Source organism: Macaca thibetana, chromosome 7, assembly GCF_024542745.1.
Source record: "Macaca thibetana thibetana isolate TM-01 chromosome 7, ASM2454274v1, whole genome shotgun sequence".
In the NCBI taxonomy this organism is placed as follows: domain Eukaryota; kingdom Metazoa; phylum Chordata; class Mammalia; order Primates; family Cercopithecidae; genus Macaca; species Macaca thibetana.
The window spans coordinates 113,483,857-113,505,976 of record NC_065584.1 but is presented as its reverse complement, the minus strand read 5'-3'; the positions used below and the strand labels follow the sequence as shown (position 1 = coordinate 113,505,976).

The window sequence follows — 22,120 nt, the reverse complement described above, 5'->3', positions numbered from 1 at the left end:
ACAGAAAATCACTAAGTCTATTGCGGGCTTGAGCCTACAAAGGAGAGAGGGAGCAATTGGAAAGATATTTGGATGAGCTGAAAGAAAGTTGCTGTCTTCAAGGAGATGTGGTGTGGTGGTGGAAGAGCTGTATTTTTACTTAATAAAATGCACAAATGCAGAGAGACTGTATCTAGGAACCACCTATGAACAGTAGAAGAACAAAGCATTGAAGCGGCTTCTGTCATTGTCTAGATTTCCTCATGAATGAGGACAGGGTGAGCTTGAGGACAATGAGGGTAGATTGGATTGTGCTGTTGGGAAGAGGAAGCAGATTTGACCAGGGTCTGGCAGATGCATTTCCCAATGAGTTAGGAGTACACAAATGTGCAGAAGTTTTGATCCTCAGTGGACAGATGAAGGAAAGAGATGTTGGACTCATGGGAGCTTGGGATGTGTCATACACAAGTCACAGGCAATCAAGTGGAGTTACATGATATGTTGAAAAGTTCTTTGTGGCTTCTTATCCCCACATTCTTTGGTTCTGTCATGAGCATCTCCTGAAAACTAAATTCCCATTCCAAGAGTTTCTGAAGAACCACGCATCTGATGGGAAGGGAGAAATGGAATCAGTCACAAGGTGGCAGAGTTCAGCCACACCCTTCACCAACAGCCTGGCGAGACCTCAATTTCTTCTTGAACCAGTGTGGAGGGTTTTGGGGTTGAAGTTCCTCTTGCTCTGCTGGGTATACTGAAAATGGAGAATCAGGATTGACACCAGCTCTACTGAGCTCCCTCAAGGCTGGGCAGGGCTGACGTTCCAGCAGGGGTGCCCATCAGAATGCATCTTCCAAATACACCCAAGGAAATTTGCCTGGTGGAAGGTGAAGGGGATTGGACAGAGCAGTATCACCTGCACATTTGGTTCTGCCTGGATAAGAGACTATTGAATTCCTTAGTAAACAAACAAGTAATAAAACAAACATGGAATGGAAGCGGGTGGGTGTGTAAAGAGAGTTTCTGAATGAGCCATATCGGCTGGGGAGAAGGACGTGACCCTGGGCAGCTCTCTGCTACATTCCGTCTCCCTCAATCAATTCCATCCACATGGGTCTCCTTGCAGACCTTGGATCCAGTCCCAGCACCTGGACAATTGCAGAGGCAATGCCCTCTGTTCTAAATGCTTTACTCCTTCACCAAGAAATTCCCGTAGGTCACTCCCTCGTGTCTTTCAGGGCTCCGCCCAAGGGTCATCTCCTCAAAGAGGCCTTCCCTGACAACCCTGTTAATCTTAGTCCCTTATTCTACTCGAAGAGTTGTGACTTGAAGTTTTCTTGTACTTGGAAAATTTGTGTTACCTATCTTCTTCCACTAGGCTCTATGGTCCATGCTGGCAGGGACTTTGGATCCTTCATTCAGTGCTATAGCCCATGTTTCTAGGACAAATATTGGCACACATACATGTTCAGTCACTATTTTATTTATTAATTAATCAATGAATGCATGAAAGCACACACACAAAACCAACATGCTGAGAGTGGCTATTTTCTTCTCCTGCAAGTAGGTTCTCTTTACACCTTTCAGAATTTTATTTTACAGAATTTTCTAAATTCTATACAGTTTCTAGGTCCAGACCACCTCAGATGAAAAATCCCAGTGAGGTCATTAACAAGCTAGTGATCAAGAGGATATGAGTTAAGATCTGTGTTTTTCAGTTCCCTCCTCTATAAAATGCTGGTAATAATAACAAGTACATGTTGCTTATTGAAAGGATCATGTATTAAGTGTTTTGTAAGCATGAGCCATTGTGGCTCTTATCATTATTACTATGCTATCATATCATGAGGACAGTTATGATTTTACAGACTTACAGAAGTGCATCCTTTCTCTTTTTATGATATACCATTTATAATCTGCTTATTGTAAAATGTTGGATTTTAGTTTTCTCACATTATCAGGCAAATTGTGTATTCAAGAGGATGAGTGCCATACTTTTTCTTTAAAAATAATTATTAAAAAAATATAGTTCTGGCCAGGCGTCATGGCTCATGCCTGTAATCCCAGCCCTTTGGGAGGCCGAGACGGGCACGTCAGGAGGTCAGGAGGTGGAGACCATCCTGGTTAACACGGTGAAACTCCGTCTCTACCAAAAACACAGAAAATAAACTGGGTATGGTGGCGTGCACCTGTAGTCCCAGCTACTTGGGAGGCTGAGGCAGGAGAATCCCTTGAACCCTGGAGGCGGAGGTTGCAATGAGCTGGGATCAAGCCACTGCACTCCAGTCTGGGTGACAGAGCAAGGCTCCATCTCAAAAAAAAAAAAAAAAAAAAAAAAAAAAAAAGAAATATATAGTTCTATCTCTGGCACTACTATTAGCATTCGTTTATTTAAAATTTTCATTTTGGAATAATTTTAGACGTACATGGAAGTTGCAAAAATAGTATGGGGAGTTCCTATGTCTGTTTTATCCAGCTTCCCCCAGTGATGCTAATTTACATAAGCATAGTAAAAATAATCAAAACTATGAAATTAACATTGGTATACTACTAATAAATAAACTACAGACCTTATTCAGATTTTGCCAGTTTTGAAATGCACTCATTTCTGAAGGAGTGTATTTCTATGAAATATTACGTGGATAGACTTGTATAACCATCAACATAGTCAGGATACAGAACTGTTCCCTCTTCACAAAGAAATTCTCTCTTACGCCTTTTCAGTCACAGCTGCCCACTAATCTTGGAAACCACTTATCTGCTATATTCAATGCTATAAATTTGTCATTTCTAGAATGTTATTAAATTGGTATTGTAGAGTATGCAACCCTTTGATATTTCTTTTGCTCTGAATACATATAAGGCCTTTCAGATACAGTCAAGTTGCTATGTGTAACAACATTTAGTTCCTTTCTGTTGCTGAGTAATATTCTGTTGATTATATGTACCACAGTTTATCTATTTGCATCCATTTGCATTTTGAAAAATATATGGCTTGTTTCTAATTGTAGGTCATTGCAACATAGTTTTGGTATGAACATATGCCTTTATTTCTGTAGAGTAAATACCCAAGAATAGAATAATCGGGTTACATTTAAGGATATGTATCACTTTGTAAGAAACTGCCAACCCATTTTGCAGAGTGGTATATGTATGATTGTACACTCCGCTGCACTATGTGAGACTTCCAGTTACTTCATATCCTCTCTTGGATATTGACTGTATATTTTCTGTCTTTTTCTTATTTTTATTTTTATTTTTTGAGACAGAGTCTTGCTTTGTCGCCCAGGCTGGAGTGCAGTGGCACGATCTTGGCTCGCTGCAAGCTCCACCTCCCAGGTTCATGCCATTCTCCTGCCTCAGCCTCCTGAGTAGCTGGGACTACAGGCGCCCGCCACCACGTCCGGCTAATTTTTTGTATTTTTAGTAGAGACTGGGTTTCACTGTGTTAGCCAGGATGGTCTTGAACTCCTGACTTTGTGATCCGCCCGCCTCAGCCTCCCAAAGTGCTGAGATCACAGGCGTGAGCCACCGCACCTGGTCCATAGTATATTTTCTTTTGTTATAATTTACAATATATTTTATTATATTTTACATTTCTGTGTATAGTGATACATTTTTGTGACATTAGTTTGCATTTTCCTAATGGCTAATGGTGTTGACCATCGTATTTTTTGTTTATGTGTTTCTTTGCCATCCATCTACTGGTTCAATCTTTGACTATTTTCTAATTGGATTATTTGTTTTCTTAATGTTGAGTTTAGAGAGTTGTTTATATATTCTGGATATAAATCCTTCTGTGGACTTGAGGTTTGCAAATACATTCCCCAAGTCTGTGTCTTTTTATTCTCTTAACAGTATCTTCAAGAGAATAATAGCTTTTAATTTTGTTGAGGTCAAATTGATCAGGTTCTTTCTTTGCTGGATTATGGTTTTGGTGTGTAAGATCTCTTCATCTAACACCATTTTATGACAATTTCCCACCTGTGTTTTCTTTGAAAAGTTTTATAGTTTCACATTTTCCATTTAGAACTTTGAATTTATTTTTGTATAAGGTGTGGGGCTTATGTTGAAGATTTGGGGGTTTGCTGGTGCATGCCGATACCTAATTGCTCCAACATCATTTGCTGAAAGACTATCCTTCCATTGAATTACTTTTGCGCCTTTGTCAAAAATCAGTTGACTGTACTTGTGTGGTTCTAATTCTGAGTTATCTATTCTGCTCCAGTGATCTGTGTGTCTATTCCTCTGCCAAATACCACTGTCTCGATTGCTAAATTGTGCATTAAGCCTTAAAATTGGTAGAGCACACTTTTAATTCACTTTTTTTTTCTTTTCTTTTTTTTTTTTTTTTTAAAACGGAGTCTCACTCTGTCACCCAGGCTGGAGTGCGGTGGCGTCATCTCTGCTCACTGCAAGCTCCGCCTCCCGGGTTCACGCCATTCTCCTGCCTCAGCCTCCGGAGAAGCTGGGACTACAGGCGCCGCCACCACGCCCGGCTAATTTTTTTTTTTTTAGTAGAGACGGGGTAATCGTGTTTGCCAGGATGATCTCAATCTCCTGCACTTGTGATCTGCCCGCCTCGGCCTCCCAAAGTGCTGCGATTACAGGCGTGAGCCACCGCGCCCGGCCTTAATTCGCTTTTTTCAAGTTATTTTTTCTTTAGCTGTTCTAGTTCCTTTGCTTTTCAATATAAATTTTAGAATCAGCTTGTCTATATCTAAGGTGGCCAACTTTTTAGAGTCAACCCAGACAGAATAAATCATAATAATGTAACATATGATAATTATACACATTATTACTTTAGTATATCATATAAAATAGAGGTTTCTTTGAAAGTATTATTCTATATGATTTATTTTTATGTCACACGAACCGCATTTATTTATTTATTTATTTTAGAGACAGGGTCTCACTCTGTCACTAGGCTGGAGTACAGCAGCTCCATCATAGGCCACTGCAGCCTCAATCTCCCAAGCTTACATGATCTGCCCACCTCAGCCTCTGGAGTAGCTGGGACTACAAAGATGTGCCACCACACTTAGCTAATTTTAAAATTTTTTGTAGAGATGGGGTCTCACTATGTTGCCTAGGCTGGGCTTGAACCCCCAGCCTCAAGTGATCCTCCTGCCTCAGCCTCCTGACATTTTTTATACAAAACAAAAATAAGACCAATTAACAGTGCTAAGTAGTAGTAATTAATGATAGGCTTAATAAACAAGCAATATATGTGAAAAATATAACAATGTTTTATATTTCTTGTTACAGCAATTTATTTTAATTCCTTATTGCATACTTACATATTGTAGGCTATATTCAGTCATTCTTAAAATATGTAATCATGGCCAGGCGCGGTGGCTTATGCCTGTAATCCCAGCACTTTGGGAGGCCGAGGCGGGTGGATCACGAGGTCAGGAGATCGAGACCATCCTGGCTAACACAGTGAAATCCTGTCTGTACTAAAAATACAAAAAATTAGCCGGGCGTGGTGGCAGGCGCCTGTAGTCCCAGCTGCTCTGGAGCCTGAGGCAGGAGAACGGCATGAACCCGGGAGGCGGAGCTTGCAGTGAGCCGAGATAGGGCCACTGGCTCCAGCATGGGCAACAGAGCAAGACTCTGACTCAAAAACAACAACAACAACAACAAAAAATATATATATATAACCATATGACTTTTAGGAGGAGAATGTAAATTAAAACTGACTATAGGATCTTCTAATATTTAATTTTAAAGTAAGAATGACGTGGTTATTTCTGTCCAGTGATACAGTGGAATATATATGCTTTTTCTTCTTCTGTTTCCTTTTTGGTAGTATTTCTCTATACTGCCTACAGCCTTCATGATATCTTTCTTGTATTTTATGTGGTGATAAAATTGAGTACAGTCAAACATATCGTTCACTTTGACTTGCTGCTCTGTACTCATCAAGTCCATGTTACATTGATTCCAGTGGTAAGTGTGATGTAAAAATATAGCTAAATATGTTCAGGAAAAGAGTGTTTGGACATAAGATATTTAGGATTTTACCTACCAGCAGCAGCAGAGTTTTATATTTGACTGAATTCATGTCCAGCTTTCAAAAAAATTCCACCCACTTTGTATTTAGAGGGTTGTTTTCGTAGACTGTTTGTTAATGAGATCATTTGCATCTAGAGATCCATCATATAGGCTGCTTACACGAAAAAAGTCCATGATATATGAACATTCATAAGTGTATTGGATGCCATCATAAGTTAATCCTCTTTCTCGTGAAAATGTTTTCAAAGCACAGAGGTAATTTGCAGTTGTGAAATCAAATTTGTATTCTAAATAATTTACAATTTCTAAAAAGAAATTGAGAAATTTCTGTTTAAAACTGGCCTGGCGTGGTGGTTCACGCCTGTAATCCCAGCACTTTGGGAGGCCACGGTAGGTGGATTGCTTGAGGTCAGGAGTTCAAGACCAGCCTGACCAACATGCTGAAACCCCATCTCTACTAAAAATGCAAAAATTAGCCAGGTGTGGTGCATGCCTGTAGTCCTAGATACTCAGGAGGCTGAGGCAGGAGGATGACTTGAAACCGGGAGGCAGAGGTTGCAGTGAGCCGAGATTGCACCACTGCACTGCAGCCTGGGTGACAGAGCACTATTCTATCTCAAAGAAAGTTCTGTTTAACTTAGCTGATCTTTTCTGATGACCTTTTTTCGTGTTCTGAAATAGTATCATTTCCCTAAAACATGAGGGTTTTTTGTTCATCTTGTTTTTGCTATATTAGTTTTTGTTGCAACCAGAACACAACAACAAGTAACTCAAATGCAGCCAGTTTATCATTTTCTAGGCTCCATATGACCTCTTCAAAGATCACCAGCAGTTTTGGGAAAAAAGCACATACACTTCTGTTGCATTGTTCTCCCCTTCTCATTGTTCTTCCCTTCTCATTGTTCTCATCCTTAATGTGCTTTCAGATTAGAGAGCGTTCTTCTTTTTTCATACTCTGAAACCATGATTTTATGGCAGGCTAACATTTTGGTATCTTTTCTACGGCTGGACACAATGCAAGCTGTCTTGTGGGCACAGGGGTAAGGATGCTATCTCCTTCCATTTCCATAAAGCCAGAGTTACGATTCTTGTTTCTGCATGTTTTTAGACAACTGAAAAGTAGTGAAAAACTTTAATTATGAAAGCCTTAAAAACACAAGTAAGCATGCCAGTCCCCTTTTTAGCAGTTCTATATTAATTGTGTGTGAGGCATTTAGTAGGTAATATCTTTTCTTAGATAAGAAGTTCATAGACTAAATGGAATTTGGCAAATTTACATTTGTGCTGTCTGCCAGATATGCATATAGATGAGCAAATTCTAGTTCGGATTTGGAAAATATATTAATAATCTTTTGTTTCATGATTTTTGTGGTTTAATGAAAAGTTTCATAGAAACCAAGAAGATAATTTAAAGCTCCATTTTTCAAATAAAAATGTCTAAAAGGTGGGGTGCATTTTTTTTGGTTATTATTATTTGATGCATCACTTGCTATACTGTAGGGAGCATGATGGACAGTAAGACCTGTCAGAGTCAGCTCTACACTGTAAAGAACCAATGTATCTATTATCAAAATTTCTCATTTTGTTTGTTGAAAGGACATTTTCAATGCAACTTATAAGTTAACGTAAATCAATAAAATGATATAATGAGTGTGCTGGTTTGTGTGGTACACCAAAACAAATTCAATGTTTTAGTTTTCCAGAATATCTGCTTCTAGTTACTCTGTACTTTCTCTCTGGGTAAATGGGTTGCTCCAGTGCAGGGCTATGATTCTCTGTCTTTTTTTTTTTTTTTTTTTTTTTTTGAGACGGAGTCTCGCTCTGTAGCCCAGGCTAGAGTGCAGTGGCCAGATCTCAGCTCACTGCAAGCTCCACCTCCCGGGTTCACGCCATTCTCCGGCCTCAGCCTCCCGAGTAGCTGGGACCACAGGCGCCCACCACCTCGCCCGGCTAGTTTTTTGTATTTCTTAGTAGAGACAGGGTTTCACCGTGTTAGCCAGGATGGTCTCGATCTCCTGACCTCGTGATCCACCCGTCTCCGCCTCCCAAAGTGCTGGGATTACAGGCTTGAGCCACCGCGCCCGGCCGATTCTCTGTCTTGAGCTAGGCATCTTTATTAATTGTAAACCTCATATCTCTTTTACGATGTGTCATTGAATGTTTGAATACTTTTAAAGGTAATGTAACTTTACTCATTTTCAAAGAGAAATCAATAAAATGATATAATGATGTGTGCTGGTTTGTTTGGTATACCAAAGCTAATTCAGTGGCTGCTATTTTCCACTGAGCATCAGTGTCTGTTTAGGAGACCAAAAATTCAAAAAATAAGAGAAATAAAGAAAAGGAAAAGATAAAAGAAACTTTTGTTCCCTTTAGAATTATGTGCTTATATCATCCTTAAACGATAAAATTTAGTCTTCACACAGAGGGATGATAGTGAAAAGACACAAAAAGAAGACAGCCATCTGCACCATCTACAAGCCAAGGAAAGAGACCAGGAACAGATCATTTTCTCACTGCCCCCAGAAGGAACCAACCCACTGACACCTTGATCTGGGACTTCCAACCTCCATAACTGTGAGGAGATAGATTTTTGTTGCTTAAACCACCCAATCTATGGTACTTTGTTACCGCAGCCCTAGCAAAGTCACACAGACTTTGCCTCCTCTACCATACCCAATCCCACATTATTTTTCTGCGTATTGTGCAATGTGCTCTGTTTTGTTTACTCACCTTTGTAATCCAGTTGTCCGCGTCCTTCATGTACCATTAAAATAACACAACCATTTAGCCGTCTGGACCATGCTGCATTGGTATTGTCATGTTTGTGTTTTCACTATCTGAATTATGAGAAAATATGGTCACAAGGTTGATAAAGTTAAAAACTGAACTAGCACCAAATTGATTCAAAGTAGAACAGTTATCAAGTCAAATGCAGACAAACACTCATGATCATAACATGCTTCATTTACAGATTTAAGTCACAAGAGTTAAAGTGATTCATGATTTGCAGCTCACAGTAATTCACCGATCACTGTGAACTGCAAATCGTGGTTATCCACATCAGTGGTCAGGAAGAAAACAGCGACAGCAATTACAAAGAAACAGATAATATGTGCCGTCTCCATTTGGCAGTAAAATGCATACAGCCCTTGTTTGGGTGATGCCATATGGGTTTTCTAGTTTGTTCTCCAATCTTCTTTTCTCATAGCCAAAAATTTGGGGTTTTTCACATCCCACAGAGGGGATTCCTAGAAAGTGGGACTTCCGGTGCCAAAATCAAGACAATTTGAGATAAACTGTTGGGATTTTGATAAAAATTGCATGAATCCTACAGACGTGTTTCATCTGTTTACCATGTTAAGTCTTCTGATCTATAAACATGATATTTCTCTCCATTTATTTAGGTGTTCATTGATTTTTAAATCGGTGCTTTATAAGCTTTACAAAATAGAGATTCTATACGTTTTGATGTATGTATTCATGAGTACTTTTGAGCTATTATAAATGGTACTGAGTTTTAAATGTTTAAATTTCTATTTCCAAGAGTTATTGCTGGTATATAGAAATATAATTGATTTTGGCCAGGCGCGGTGGCTCACGCCTGTAATCCCAGCACTTTGGGAGGCTGAGGTGGGCGTATCACGGGGTCAGGAAATCCAGACCATCCTGGCTAACACAGTGAAACTCTGTCTCTACTAAAAAAACAAAACAAAACAAAACAAAAACAAAATTAGAGCGAGAGAGAGAGAAGAAGAGGAAGGAAGGAAGGAAGGAAGGAAGGAAGGAAGGAAAGAAAGAAAGGAAGGATTGATTTTGAATGTTGACCCTGTATCTTGTGACCTTGCTAAAGTCTCTTATTAATTCAGGTATGGTTTTTGGATGTTATTTGAGATTCTCTACATAGACAATTATGCCATCTGCAAATAGAAGTAGCTTTATTTCTTCATTTTCAACCTGTAAGCATTTTACTTCCTTTGCCTATCTTGTTGTACTGGCTAGGACTTTCGTCACCAAGTGGAAAAGGAGTGATAAGAGTGGACGGCATACTCCACCCTTCCCTCCAGTCTTAGAGGGAAGCATCCAGTCTTTGGACATTAAACACACTAAGCAATGTTAACTATAGTAGTAGTTGTTGTTCTTTTATAATGTGCTTTACCAGGTTGGTGATGCTCTTGTCTGTGCCTAGTTTGCTGAGAGCTTAATAAAAGCTCATAATAAACGAATGGGAGTTGAATTTTGTCAAATGCCTTTTCTGCATGCATTGATATGATCATGTGGTTTTTCTAAAGATTACAGATATGGTGAATATATTGAGACAGTCTTGCATTTGTGCAACAAATAAGAAATGTGGTGGTGGTACCTTGTTCATATCAGTAAATTAAATTTTCTAATATCTGCTGGAGTCTGCCATGATAGATTCTCCTGGGAAGACTTGCCCTACCTTCTCCATTCAATGGGACACATCTGGGACTGTCTTTCTCTCTCGTCACTTTCCTTCTCTGTCTTAAATTTTGACTTTCCCTGACACTCCTCTGGGAAAATAGAAGCATCATCAACTTCCTGCCACAGATACAACAGGTATACATCAATCAGTCATTTCATACTTCTGTCTCATTCCTATGGAAGATGCATTCCCAATCCTGTATAGTAACTCTATTTTATAATATAGATCTTACCATATCTGTAATACTGATATCTCTCCATCAACCATTGAATATATACATCATTTATATTCACATCCTGCTCCATACTTAATTCACTGAAGTTTGGTTTCTGTTGACATCTATCCCATCAAAATTGTTCTTCATGAAATGAAAATGATCTCTTTATGAGGAATTCCAGCAAACACTTCTTAGTTATTTTATTGCTTCATGTCTCAACTAAATTTAACAACTATCCAATCCCTCCTTTGGCATTTCTAAAACTACGTTCTCTAAATCTCACTTATTCCTAATCTCTTCCCACTGTTTCTTGATATTATTTGAGAGTTATCTTTCTGCTTTTCCGTGTAATATTTGTTCTCCTCAATGCTCCATCCTGCACCTCTTCCCTCTCGCTCTCCGAGTTTCCCAAATTCATATGCCTTTAGGAACAAAAAGTAACACAAGTACCCGAGGATAGCTGGTGTAAGTGTCTGAGATGAAGCAGAAGAGTGCCTGTTCTGCCTAAACTGCTCAGGAAAAGCACAGAATACCTTTGCAAATCCATCCCTTCCCAACCATAGGTTCATGAAATGTTAAACTGCATCTTTTCTTATGCATTTATCCCTAATCAAATGGACATCTCTGTTTAGATGCCTGGCATTTACGTTAAACTCAAAATATATAAAACTGAACTCATCATCCTCCCACATAAATCTGCTCTCTCTTTTCTCACAAACTCAGTAACTGATATGACACACAAAATTGTGCATGTCAGAAACCTGACCATAAACCTGATTCCTCCATTCTTATTTCTAGCATTTCATCAATCATCCATTTTTGTCAATGTAACCCCCAATTATTTCTCAATTTTTCAATTAATCTCCATCTTCATTATTCATTCCCTAGTTAAAGCTACCATTGTCTGTCACCTGAGTGAAGCCTGAACACATGGCATGCCTCTGAACATCTCCTTTATTCCCTTCTCTTTTCAGCAAAGATCCTACTAAATGCAAATAAACCTCTCAAATATTTCTGATAATTCAACAGCGTTTGACACTATTGGCCACTTCCTCTGGCTTGAAATGCTGCTATTTTGATTCCCATCTCTACCACTCTCCTGGCTTACTTTCTATCTCTTAACCAGGTACTGTTTTTACTCTCCGTGGCAGCTTTTCCTTCAATACTACATGTGGGAATGTCTTAGTTTCCCAGAATATCTGCTTCTAGTTACTCTGCACTTTCTCTCTCTGGATAAATGGGTTGCTCCAGTGCAGGGCTATGATTCTCTGGCTTGAGCTAGGCATCTTTATTAATTGTGAACTTCATATTTCTTTCAGGATATGTCACTGAGTGTTTGTATAAACTCTTTACTGTTTTCACCCAAAACCTGTTCTTTACCTCCCTCCTCCATTTCATCAGATCACACTTACGGCCAGGTGCGGTGGCTCACGTCTATAATCCCAGCACTGCGGGAGGCCGAGGATCACTTGAGCCCAAGAGTTCGAGACCAGCCTGGCCAACATGGTGAGATTCCGCCTTTACAAAAAATACAAAAATTAGCCAGGTATAGTGGTGTGCTTCTATAGTCTCAACTACTTGGGAGGCTGAGATGGGATGATCACTTGAGCCTAGGAGGTCAAGGCTGCAATGAGCCGTGATTGTGCCAGTACACTCCAGCCTGGGCAACAGACCAAGACTCTATCTCAAAAAAAAAAAAAAAAAAAAAAAAAGAAAAGAAAAAAAAAAAAAAAAAAAAAGAGATCACACTATTCACCGAGTGCTCAAGCCTGAAACCTGAAAGTCAGGATCTAATCTTCTATGTCCCTTACCTATCCATCCTCCATTCCTCAGTTGAGCCCCAAATATACCCTCCTTCATCATATCTACATCATCTTCATCTTTTAGCAGACTCTCAACTTTGATGCTTTCCCTTCTCAATTCATTCTGAATATACTAAGGAGGGCAATATTTTAAAAACATAATGTCAGTTAGATGCGTCTGCAAGTCCTTAGTGGTTTCCATTTACTCTTTAAATACAATCTGCCTGCTTACCATCGCCTCCAGGGCTGCCCCGATACCTTCCTCTCTCTCCTGGTTCTGAGCTTTTCCTTCCCCTCACAACCCCAGAAAGCACCACTATTATTAGTATGATTTCTTGAGCAAATAACAAAACTGGCTTCTAAATAACAAGCTGACTTTTTAAAAAACTATACGTTTTTCTGAGATAACTCGAAATGCCAAAGTGGTACCAAATTCAGAGCCAAAAGCCCTAATTCTATTCTCATGACCACTGCCATGAAATGAATGGAAGTTCTAATCTACAAGACCTGATTGCTCAGAACTGATTAAGTTCTCATATCTGATCTAAGCACTGCAGCCAGGAGATAGAATTACTCTGCTTGTCATAACCTGATCAGGGCCCACCCATGGTCAGTAATACCCTCAAATGAGTACCAGACACAGAATAGGAGATGAGAAAAGAATGTTTTGGAAGTTTTACAGGTTAGGGATGCTTTGAGCTGCACAAAGCAAGCAAAAAACGCACAAGACGATAGCTTAAAGAATGGGATTTTATTCTACATGCCAAAAACTATAGATACAAGTAGGTGGCTATTGGTATTTGTCCAGCAGTTTGTAGATGTCAGGCTCAGCCTCTCTGTGATTCGTTGGACTGTTTTTTTTTTTTTTTTTTTTTTTTTTTGAGACGAAGTCTACCTCTGTCGCCTAGGCTGGAGTGCAGTGGTGCGATCTCGGCTCACTGCAAGCTCTGCCTCCCGGGTTCACGCCATTCTCCTGCCTCAGCCTCCCGAGTAGCTGGGACCACAGGCGCCCGCCACTGCGCCCGGGTATTTTTAGTAGAGACGGGGTTTCACCGTGTTAGCCAGGATGGTCTCGATCTCCTGACCTCGTGATCCGCCCGCCTCGGCCTCCCAAAGTGCTGGGATTACAGGCGTGAGCCACTGCGCCCGGCCCGTTTGACTGTTTTTATACTGTCATCATAGGAGCAGCAATAGCTCCTGACTTTCCTTATACATTCCTGGAAAGAGAAACAGGATGTAGGAAGGCAAAGTACGGATAAACTTCTCTGTACATCTCTTGACTGGAACACAGCTGAAAGACCAAGAAGTTAAATATTTCACTTGTGCGGCCTCAACTGTGGAGACAGACAAGAAAAGACAACAGGGTGTTGCATTTTGCTCAGCCCATTTATAATGCTATTTCTTGTGGTAAAGGCTACCAGAAAATCTAGTTAATTCACTCTGGGCCTTCATATATATGTATGTATATATATTATACACACATATGTGCATATTTGTGTATATATATTATACACACATATGTGCATATATATTATACACATATATGTGTTTATACACCTGTAATTTACATACACATACATACATGTGTGTATATATGAGAAAATATATACACACTATATATACATACTATATATATACATACTAGATATACATACTAGATATACATACTATATATATATGTTCTTTCTGCCTGGATTTATCTTGATCTTCCCTTTGATCTTTGCTAACTCTCTTGTTATCCTTCAATTAATTATCAGCTTAAATTTCCCCTTTTCAGAAAATTATTTCTTGGGCTTCCTGCCCTAGTTTGTCTTCTCAACCATTCTCTATCAATTTAACCAAGTCATTTATTTAAATGAAACTTTTTTTGTAGAGATGAGAGGTCTTGCTATGTTGCCCAGGTTGGGCTTGAACTCCTAGCCTCAAACAATTCTTACATGTTGGCCTCCTAAAGTGTTAGGATTACAGGTGTGAGCCACTGTGCCTGGCCCATTTTTTTCATGTATCTTATCCAATCATATAATTTGTATTTGAAGTTTCGTTTGTACCTTTTTGTTGTGCTCTGTCAATGCAAAGTTTATAAATAGGCCAAGCGTGGTGGCTCACGCCTGTAATCCCAGCACTTTGGTAGGCCCAGGCGGGCGGATCACGAGGTCAGGAGATCGAGACCATCCTGGCTAACACGGTGAAACCCTGTCTCTACTAAAAATACAAAAAATTTAGCTGGGCATGGTGGTGGGCACCTGTGGTCCCAGCTACTCAGGAGACTGAGGCAGGAGAATGGCGTGAACCCAGGAGGCAGAGCTTGCAGTGAGCCAAAATGGCACCACTGCATTCCAGCCTGGGTAACAGAGTGAGACTCCCTCTCAAAAAAAAAAAAAAAAAAAAAGGTTTATAAATAAACTAATTGAGGCCAAGAGCCATCTTGTTTAATTCACCAAATTGTACCAGTCCCTAGCACAAGTCAGCCATATCGTTGAAGTTCAAGAAATCTCTATTGAATAAATACATAAACAAAATAATTTATACAGCAAACAGGAATCTGTAAGATTTTTTAGTATAAAGTTGGTGGGCTAATAGAACAGACATGAAACTGTTTAGATATGGGAAAATATGTAATATAGTTAAGAGCTCCAAACCCTGAGTAGCTGAACCAAAGAATAATTGGACAAATAAAGAGATAAGGAGGGATGTTTTAGACCCCTCAAAGCAGACAACAACAGCGGCTATAAAAAAACAAAGGTGTCTGTTCAAAAGAAGGCTATGCTTCAGCATGGCTTCTTCTAAATCTGTTAGCCTTTCATGCGATTCATATCAGCCCTCTTCTTTGTCACATCTTTGAGGAAATTGACTGTGTCTTCAGCCAGCATGCGTTTTTTTTTTTTTTTTTTAACCTAGCCTCTAGTCAATTCTGAAATTTATTTCCCTTCTCCTTTTTACTCTATTTATTTTGAGAAACTCGTTGTGCAGCCCCATATGCTTGTGTGTGTGGTCACACAGCAGAGCCCAAGACACAAAGAGAGCCTCCTCCTGACTTCACCCCTCCGCACACCGCTTTCACGTTGTTAATTGCTTCTCATCCTATTGAACCAATTTATGCCTCACCTCTCTAGGGCAGTCTGAGTCGTATGCACCTGTTTGTGCCTCTTTAGGCCTCACACTTCTCCTAGGATGGCACTCACTGCACTGAAGTGTAATTATTTTTATTCACCTGCTTCTTTCAATTCAGTGAATGCTCAGCAAGCACAGGACAATGTCTATTCTGTTCACTCTTGCATCCCTACCTCCTAGCCCTGCATCTGCAGCATATTAGGCACTCAGTACGCACTCTGAATGAATGCATAAAATAGCGTGTAGTAATTTATACAACTATAGCAGGGTCCAAGGATGCCAATTTCAATTCACTCTTGCTAGTACAGGATATTCATTTTTATGATATATTTGATCAATTCATATAGACAAAGTATCTTTACTTAATTAGTGAGATTGTATTTGTTTTTCATTTTGTGTTTACTATTAAGGCACTGACCTCTCTGTGTCCTTGGCCCATTTATCTAGTAATAAGTTGTTTCTTTTTTGCTTTTTTTAAAAATATATACTTTATAGGACAAATGTGCACAACGTGCAGGTTTGTTACATAGGCATACATGTGCAATGTTGGTTTGCTGCACCTATCAACTCATCATTTACATTAGGTATTTCTCCTAATGCTATCCCGCCCCCACCCCCACCCGCCACAGGCCTCAGTGTGTGATGTTCCCCACCCTGTGTCCATGTGTTCTTGTTCTTCAACTCCCACCTGTGAGTGAGAACATGCGGTGTTTGGTTTTCTGTCCTTGTGATAGTTTGCTTAGAATGATGGCTTCCGGCCAGGTGCGGTGGCTCACGCCTGTAAACCCAGCAATTTGGGAGGCTGAGGCAGGCAGATCATGAGGTCAGGAGATCGAGACCATCCTGGCTAACACGGTGAAACCCCGTCTCTACTAAAAATACAAAAAATTAGCCAGGCATGGTGGCTGGCACCTGTTGTCCCAGCTACTCAGGAGGCTGAGGCAGGAGAATGGCGTGAACCTGGGAGGCGGAGCTTGCAATGAGCCGAGACTGTGCCACTGCACTCCAGCCTGGGCGAGAGAGTGAGACTCTGCCAAAAAAAAAAAAAAAAAAAAAGTAAAGCAGAGGTAATGTAGATAGGTATAAATTAGCTAAAGAAAAAAAAAAAGAAGGCAGAAAAACAATGGAGGCAAAAACTTGTTTCAAAAATCATTGCTACAAACACTCTAACAAAATAATCCAGTACCTAGTAGTTTTTCTAAAAAAGAAAGTGATCCACTCATCTCGGCCTCCCAAAGTGGTGAGATTACAGACATGAGCCACTGCGCGCCTATCCTACATTACCTCTACTTTATTATTATTATTATTATTATTATTATTATTTTTTTTTTTTGAGATGGAGTCGTCCTCCATCTCATTTATTTTTTGAGATGGGGTTGTCTCGCTCTGTCGTCCAGGCTGGAGTGCAGTGGTGCGATCTCGGCTCACTGCAAGCTCCACCTCCTGGGCTCACACCATTCTCCTGCCTCAGCCTCCCGAGTAGCTGGGACTACAGGTTCCAGCCACCACGCCTGGCTAATTTTTTTGTATTTTTAGTAGAGACGGGGTTTCACCGTGTTAGCCAGGATGGTCTCATCTCCTGACCTCATGATCCACCTGCCTCGGCCTCTCAAAGTGCTGGGTTTACAGGCGTGAACCACCCCGCCCTTTATATTGGCTAATTGTTGTCGGCCACATATGGTTTTGTTTTCTCATGTGGATGGGTAGGTCTTTTCGAATATTTTGAGTTACTTCACTTATATAACAAATATTTATCAAATGCATCCATTATGGCCCATCCTTACATCAAGTATCAAGGAAACAATGAACAGGATACAGACAACTCTAACCCTTAAGTATGTAACAATCCAGGAGGAGAGAAATAAAAGGCACATAATTATAACCAGTATGTGTATTTTGAGTGCATTGAGAACATGGCTGTGCTTAGAGGTTAGGGAGAGCGTTCTCCCAGTAAGTAGTGTTCATGAGTTGGTCAGGTAAGACTCAAGTTGGAGAAGGACCTAAAAGGGTTTTCAAGCACAGGAAATATTTAACTGCATAAGAATTTCACTTAAAACATTTCTATTTAATAATGATACTGCTTACAGTTATTTATTTCCTCTCAGGACAGCTTATACTAGGTGTCTTTATATTTTATATTAAATTTGCAAAGATCCCTTTTCCCTTCATGTCTTTCATAAAATGAAATTAACAAATTGAAATATGTTTGCAGGTGTTTGTGAAGAAATGAGGTTCTAGCTGGCAGGTAGAAGTTCACATGTTATGGGGAGTTAGGAGAGCCTCTCCCACCCACAGCAGTCTGGGCTTCAGCACACTGTCATGTTGGACTGCAACACTGAGGACCTGCTGACCCCTTCCCCACTGACCCATCCCCGGACCTTGTAGGTGAATCTTTTGGTAAATGTTTGACCAACTCTCCAGTCTTTCCATGTAGAGCCCAGCATGAAAATCCAAGGGAGCTGCTGGGTGCTCCCTCCCCGTGCCCAAAGCTGCTATCTCTGCAGGATCAGGTGTCATGAAGTAAACTCATTTTACATCTGGAAGCCTCTTTCTCTAGGTCTGGCTGCCTCCTAGGCAGCATCGGGGAAGAGTCGCTCTGCCCCATGCCTTACTCCTTTCTCACATTCTGACATTCTGTTTCTCCTGTAAAGGCTAGGTCTTCTATGGCCTGGCTAGGGTGCTTGTGTGAATGAACTTGGGACAGCTTTGGAAAGGGTGGTTCTCCGTGCCTCTCACAGCAGAGAGGGAAAGTGGACACAAAATAAGGAGTTAAATGGGGATGTAAAGGGACTGTTTGCCTAGTGATTTCTGGGCTTGACTGCAAGAAGTCCACAGGGGTTACAGCTCCTGCAAGGCATCAATCCAGCAGTGAGGGGAGTATTAAGGCATTAGAGAAAATGACCAGCACTGTGTGTGGCAGGAACAACAGCCCATAGTCCTACTCCAGAAACGAAACATCCTGGATATCCCCACAATTTTAAATGATAAGGGGCAGATTTATTTTGATTCTGGAGAAACTTTTTGATGGGTTGTGGGGAGGTAAGATTTCTAAACAATCCTAACACTTTTGAAGAGGTGAGACGTTCACATTGGTTTTGTGTAAGAGGTGCCATCAAAGCCAGGTCACTCCTGCCTGGGTGATTGCAGAAATGTCCCCCTTTCCCCACAGAACCCCCTTGAAAGACTTCACCAGAAGCTTTTAAACTGGGATGGATTTCATCTCAGCACGAACAGGGGCTTCAGCATTTCCAGCACCCGCCCCCACCTGTTAAGTAATGCCAGTAAGTGTTGGGAATTCCAGCTCCCAATCCAAATTATAATTCCCTCACCCTAATAGGACTCCCAGTTTACTTCTTTGAGGTGTTATGTGACACGTGTCCTCTTCATTATTAGTCTTCCACAGAAAAGTTTCTGGCTTTGGCCAAATGGTCTTTCCCACTCTTTTGTAGTTTAAAGGACTTCTGTTCTTATTAAAGCCCCTTTCCTCCCCCTTACCCCTTGCAGGACTAAAAATTCACAATGAGATTTTCCTTCAGGCATTGCCCCTAAAGCCCACTTGCAGCCCATCCCATCCTCTGAGGATTACCTAGTGGCTCACCGCAACTCAAGGGCTGCGAGGCCCGAGACATCCTGATGGGCAACCCACCTCCCTCTCTTAGGTGTCTTGTGTGTTTGTCAGAGAAAGCACCTTCACCTCCAACCCTCAGGAAAGATTGTTTCCAATCCCAGCTTCACTGCTCAACAGGAATATCACTTTATTAGGTTAATTAATCTCTCCAAAAGTAAGTTTCTTAATTTGCAGAATCAGAATGATATTGCTTTCTCCAAAATATCCTAAGAATTAGAAAAATAAAATTCCTAGCCTTTTTGTATGTGTGGCCCATGAACCCATGTGAGTGTGGGCTCCCACATGAAATTTCAATATAAAGTTAAAAATAACCTAAAAACCACAGGGTGTAGGGGAGTTGAAGGCAGGTGGGGACAAATGTGGACTCTGGATCCATTGTGAGTTCTAGTCCTAGCGCCTTCTCTTATTAACCTGTATGAGCTATGGAAAGTCCATTACCTACATTATTCCTGTGTTTCCTCCATGGTGCAGAGGCAGTTGGTGCCTGCCTGACAGGCTTGTTGTGAGGATTAGATAAAAGGAGAAAAATACACGTCAGGGCTCATGTACAATGTCTCACTCTTTAAGTGCCCACAAAGCATCTATTAATTTTGATAAAATGTAGAAACTTAAGGGAAGGAAATTATTTTTGGTTTTTATTCCCATAGGATGTGATTATGGACAATCTTACTGTTTTGTTTTTTATGCTTTTCTATATTTGTGCATGTTTTTGAAATAAACATGAGTTAAAGACAAAACTACAAACTTCACAAATTTAGGGGTAATCATGAGTAGCGATTTTTCCCACCCCATTAGGGGAAATAGTTATATCTGTGTATACTGTAAAACAGAGAATTGTCTCATTCCCAACCATACTGCTTTGTTAAAATGATAACGCACACTTCCAGAAATGATTGTATCACAAGAATCTTTAATGTTTACTTTAAAGTTGACTCACGGTGGGGTTGTATATGTGTTTAGTAAAGTGTGCCAAGTGCTCTCACATTGAGACCAGTCCAGTTCAAATTAGTTTACTCCACGAGGATGTTTTCAGTCCCCAGCAAGGTCATGAGGGCCTTGACATTTCTTGGTTAGGCCGGCTTTGCTGGTGAGCTTTTCCAAACTCTGCAGGAGCAGTCTACCCCAACACACATCTCAGTCCCATGTAAATTAATAAGATGGAAACGTTCTCAATGTACTTCATCAGTTTAGCACGTCTCTGATACAAAAATCCAAGAAAGGTACCACAAAAGCGAAAGCACCAACCAAGCTTACATATAAACAAACATGCATACATCCTAAATACTACACAATAGTACCCAAATGAATACAACATTGCATTAAAGGTATAAAAGCACTGTACTGAAAACGTAAAAGTTACACGTGAATACTGCACTGTAAATCCTGAACACTCTAATGACCCACCCCCACCCTTCCACAGCCCTGGTGAGGATCAGAAAGCATTCATCTGCCTCCAGACTTGGCTAGTCCTCGGAGACACTGCTGCGAGGGCAGTGGGCAGCGGGATTAGCCTCCCGCAGAGCTCTGGCCTCCTCCAGAGCCTCTCTGTATCGGGAGGGCCAGGCCTGGGGGTCTTTCTTAAAGACCCTGGCCAGGAACTCCATGATTTGCAGCTTGGTGATTTCGCGGCTGGCCCGGGAGCCCCAGAAGAACTCGTACTCGGGCGGCTCCACGTACGGGACGCGCTGGTACTTCAGGTAATTCTGCTGGACGAACTCCTCAGTGATGAGCTTCCGCACGTCCCCGAAGGTGGAGTGCTTCTTCCAGGGCCGCAGCCCCAGGATGCGGAGCACGTTCCAGACCGCGCTCTCTCTGGCGCCGCGGCCCTTCACGTAGATGAGGCTCAGGATCATGAGGAGGAGACCTGTCATGGGCATGCGGTTGCTCAGCGCCACCCTGTCCAGCTCCTCGGGCTCCAGCGCTTTGACCAGCGCAAACTCCATGGTGTGCAGGCTGGTTAGCCTCAGGTGCAGCCCGAACACCCGGGCGAGGATGAGGCTGGTGCGCCGGAGGATGCTCCTGCACCACTTCTTGTAGCTGCCGATGACATCTTTCACCATGTCTGGAAACCAGATGATCATCTTCTTCTGGTCCTTGACCAGCACGTACCACATGAGCTCGTGCGCCTTCTGCACCAGCTGCGCCGGGGCTGGCGGGGCCGGGCCGGGCTGGGCCGCGCTCGGGGCCTGGTGGGCGCGGCCCTCCTCCGCGGCCTGCTGCAGGGCCTTCGGGTCGTCCTCGTCGCTCGGGGCCTGGGGAGGCTGCGCGGCCTGCGGGGCGGCCGTCGGGCCTAAAGGAGGGCTCTGCGGCTCTGCCAGGGTCTCGGACGGAGGAACCCCCTCCGGAACCCCAGGGCTGCTGTGCACCTCGGAGCTGGGGGCCTCGGCTGCAAAGTTAGGGTCGCTTAGATCCTTACTTTGTTCTGACATATCTGCGCCGTCTGGCAAGGGCAGGGCCTCTGCGTCCAGGAGCTCTTCGAGCCTGCGCTCCCTCCGCGGATTCCTGGAGAGGAAGTGCGCGTTGCTGTGCGCGGCGCCTTCCGCAGCGGCGGGCAGGGCGGGGCGGCGGCGGGACGCGGCACTGCGCCTGCGCGACTGCGGCCTCGGCCAGCGGCTGGGGGCGGGCGGGGCAGCGCGGAGCCCCGACGGGGAGGGTCCCTGGCTAAGCTTCACCTGCGGAGAGAGCGATCCCGGGGTTTCCCGTTTGGGCTGAGGAGATCTAGGGCAGGAGAAGAGTGCGATGGATGCGTACTGGAGAAGGGGCCAGTTTAGGAGAAAGATGATAACTTAAGTTTTTGGGATGTTGGGGTCAAGTTTCTTGGGAAACGCTTACCTGATATATCCAGAATTAAGTTAAATATGAGCGTCCCAGAGAAAGGTCTGGGCGGCTGTGTAAACTTGAGCTTTATGCGAACGAGTGAG

The 22,120-nt window shown here is 42.0% G+C and overlaps 1 protein-coding gene across 1 annotated transcript; it reads right to left on the bottom strand.

Moving 5' to 3' along the window:
- Positions 1-20,089: 20,089 nt before the first annotated feature.
- Positions 20,090-21,767, bottom strand: NDN (necdin, MAGE family member). Its single transcript, XM_050795840.1, has one exon. The coding sequence runs from the start codon at positions 21,626-21,628 to the stop codon at positions 20,663-20,665; it is 966 nt and encodes a 321-aa protein (XP_050651797.1). The 5' UTR covers positions 21,629-21,767; the 3' UTR covers positions 20,090-20,662.
- Positions 21,768-22,120: the final 353 nt, after the last annotated feature.

What these genes read in the sequence shown, in the direction of transcription:
- NDN (XM_050795840.1), bottom strand. Translation starts at nt 21,628, where the DNA reads ATGTCAGAACAAAGTAAGGATCTAAGCGACCCTAACTTTGCAGCCGAG.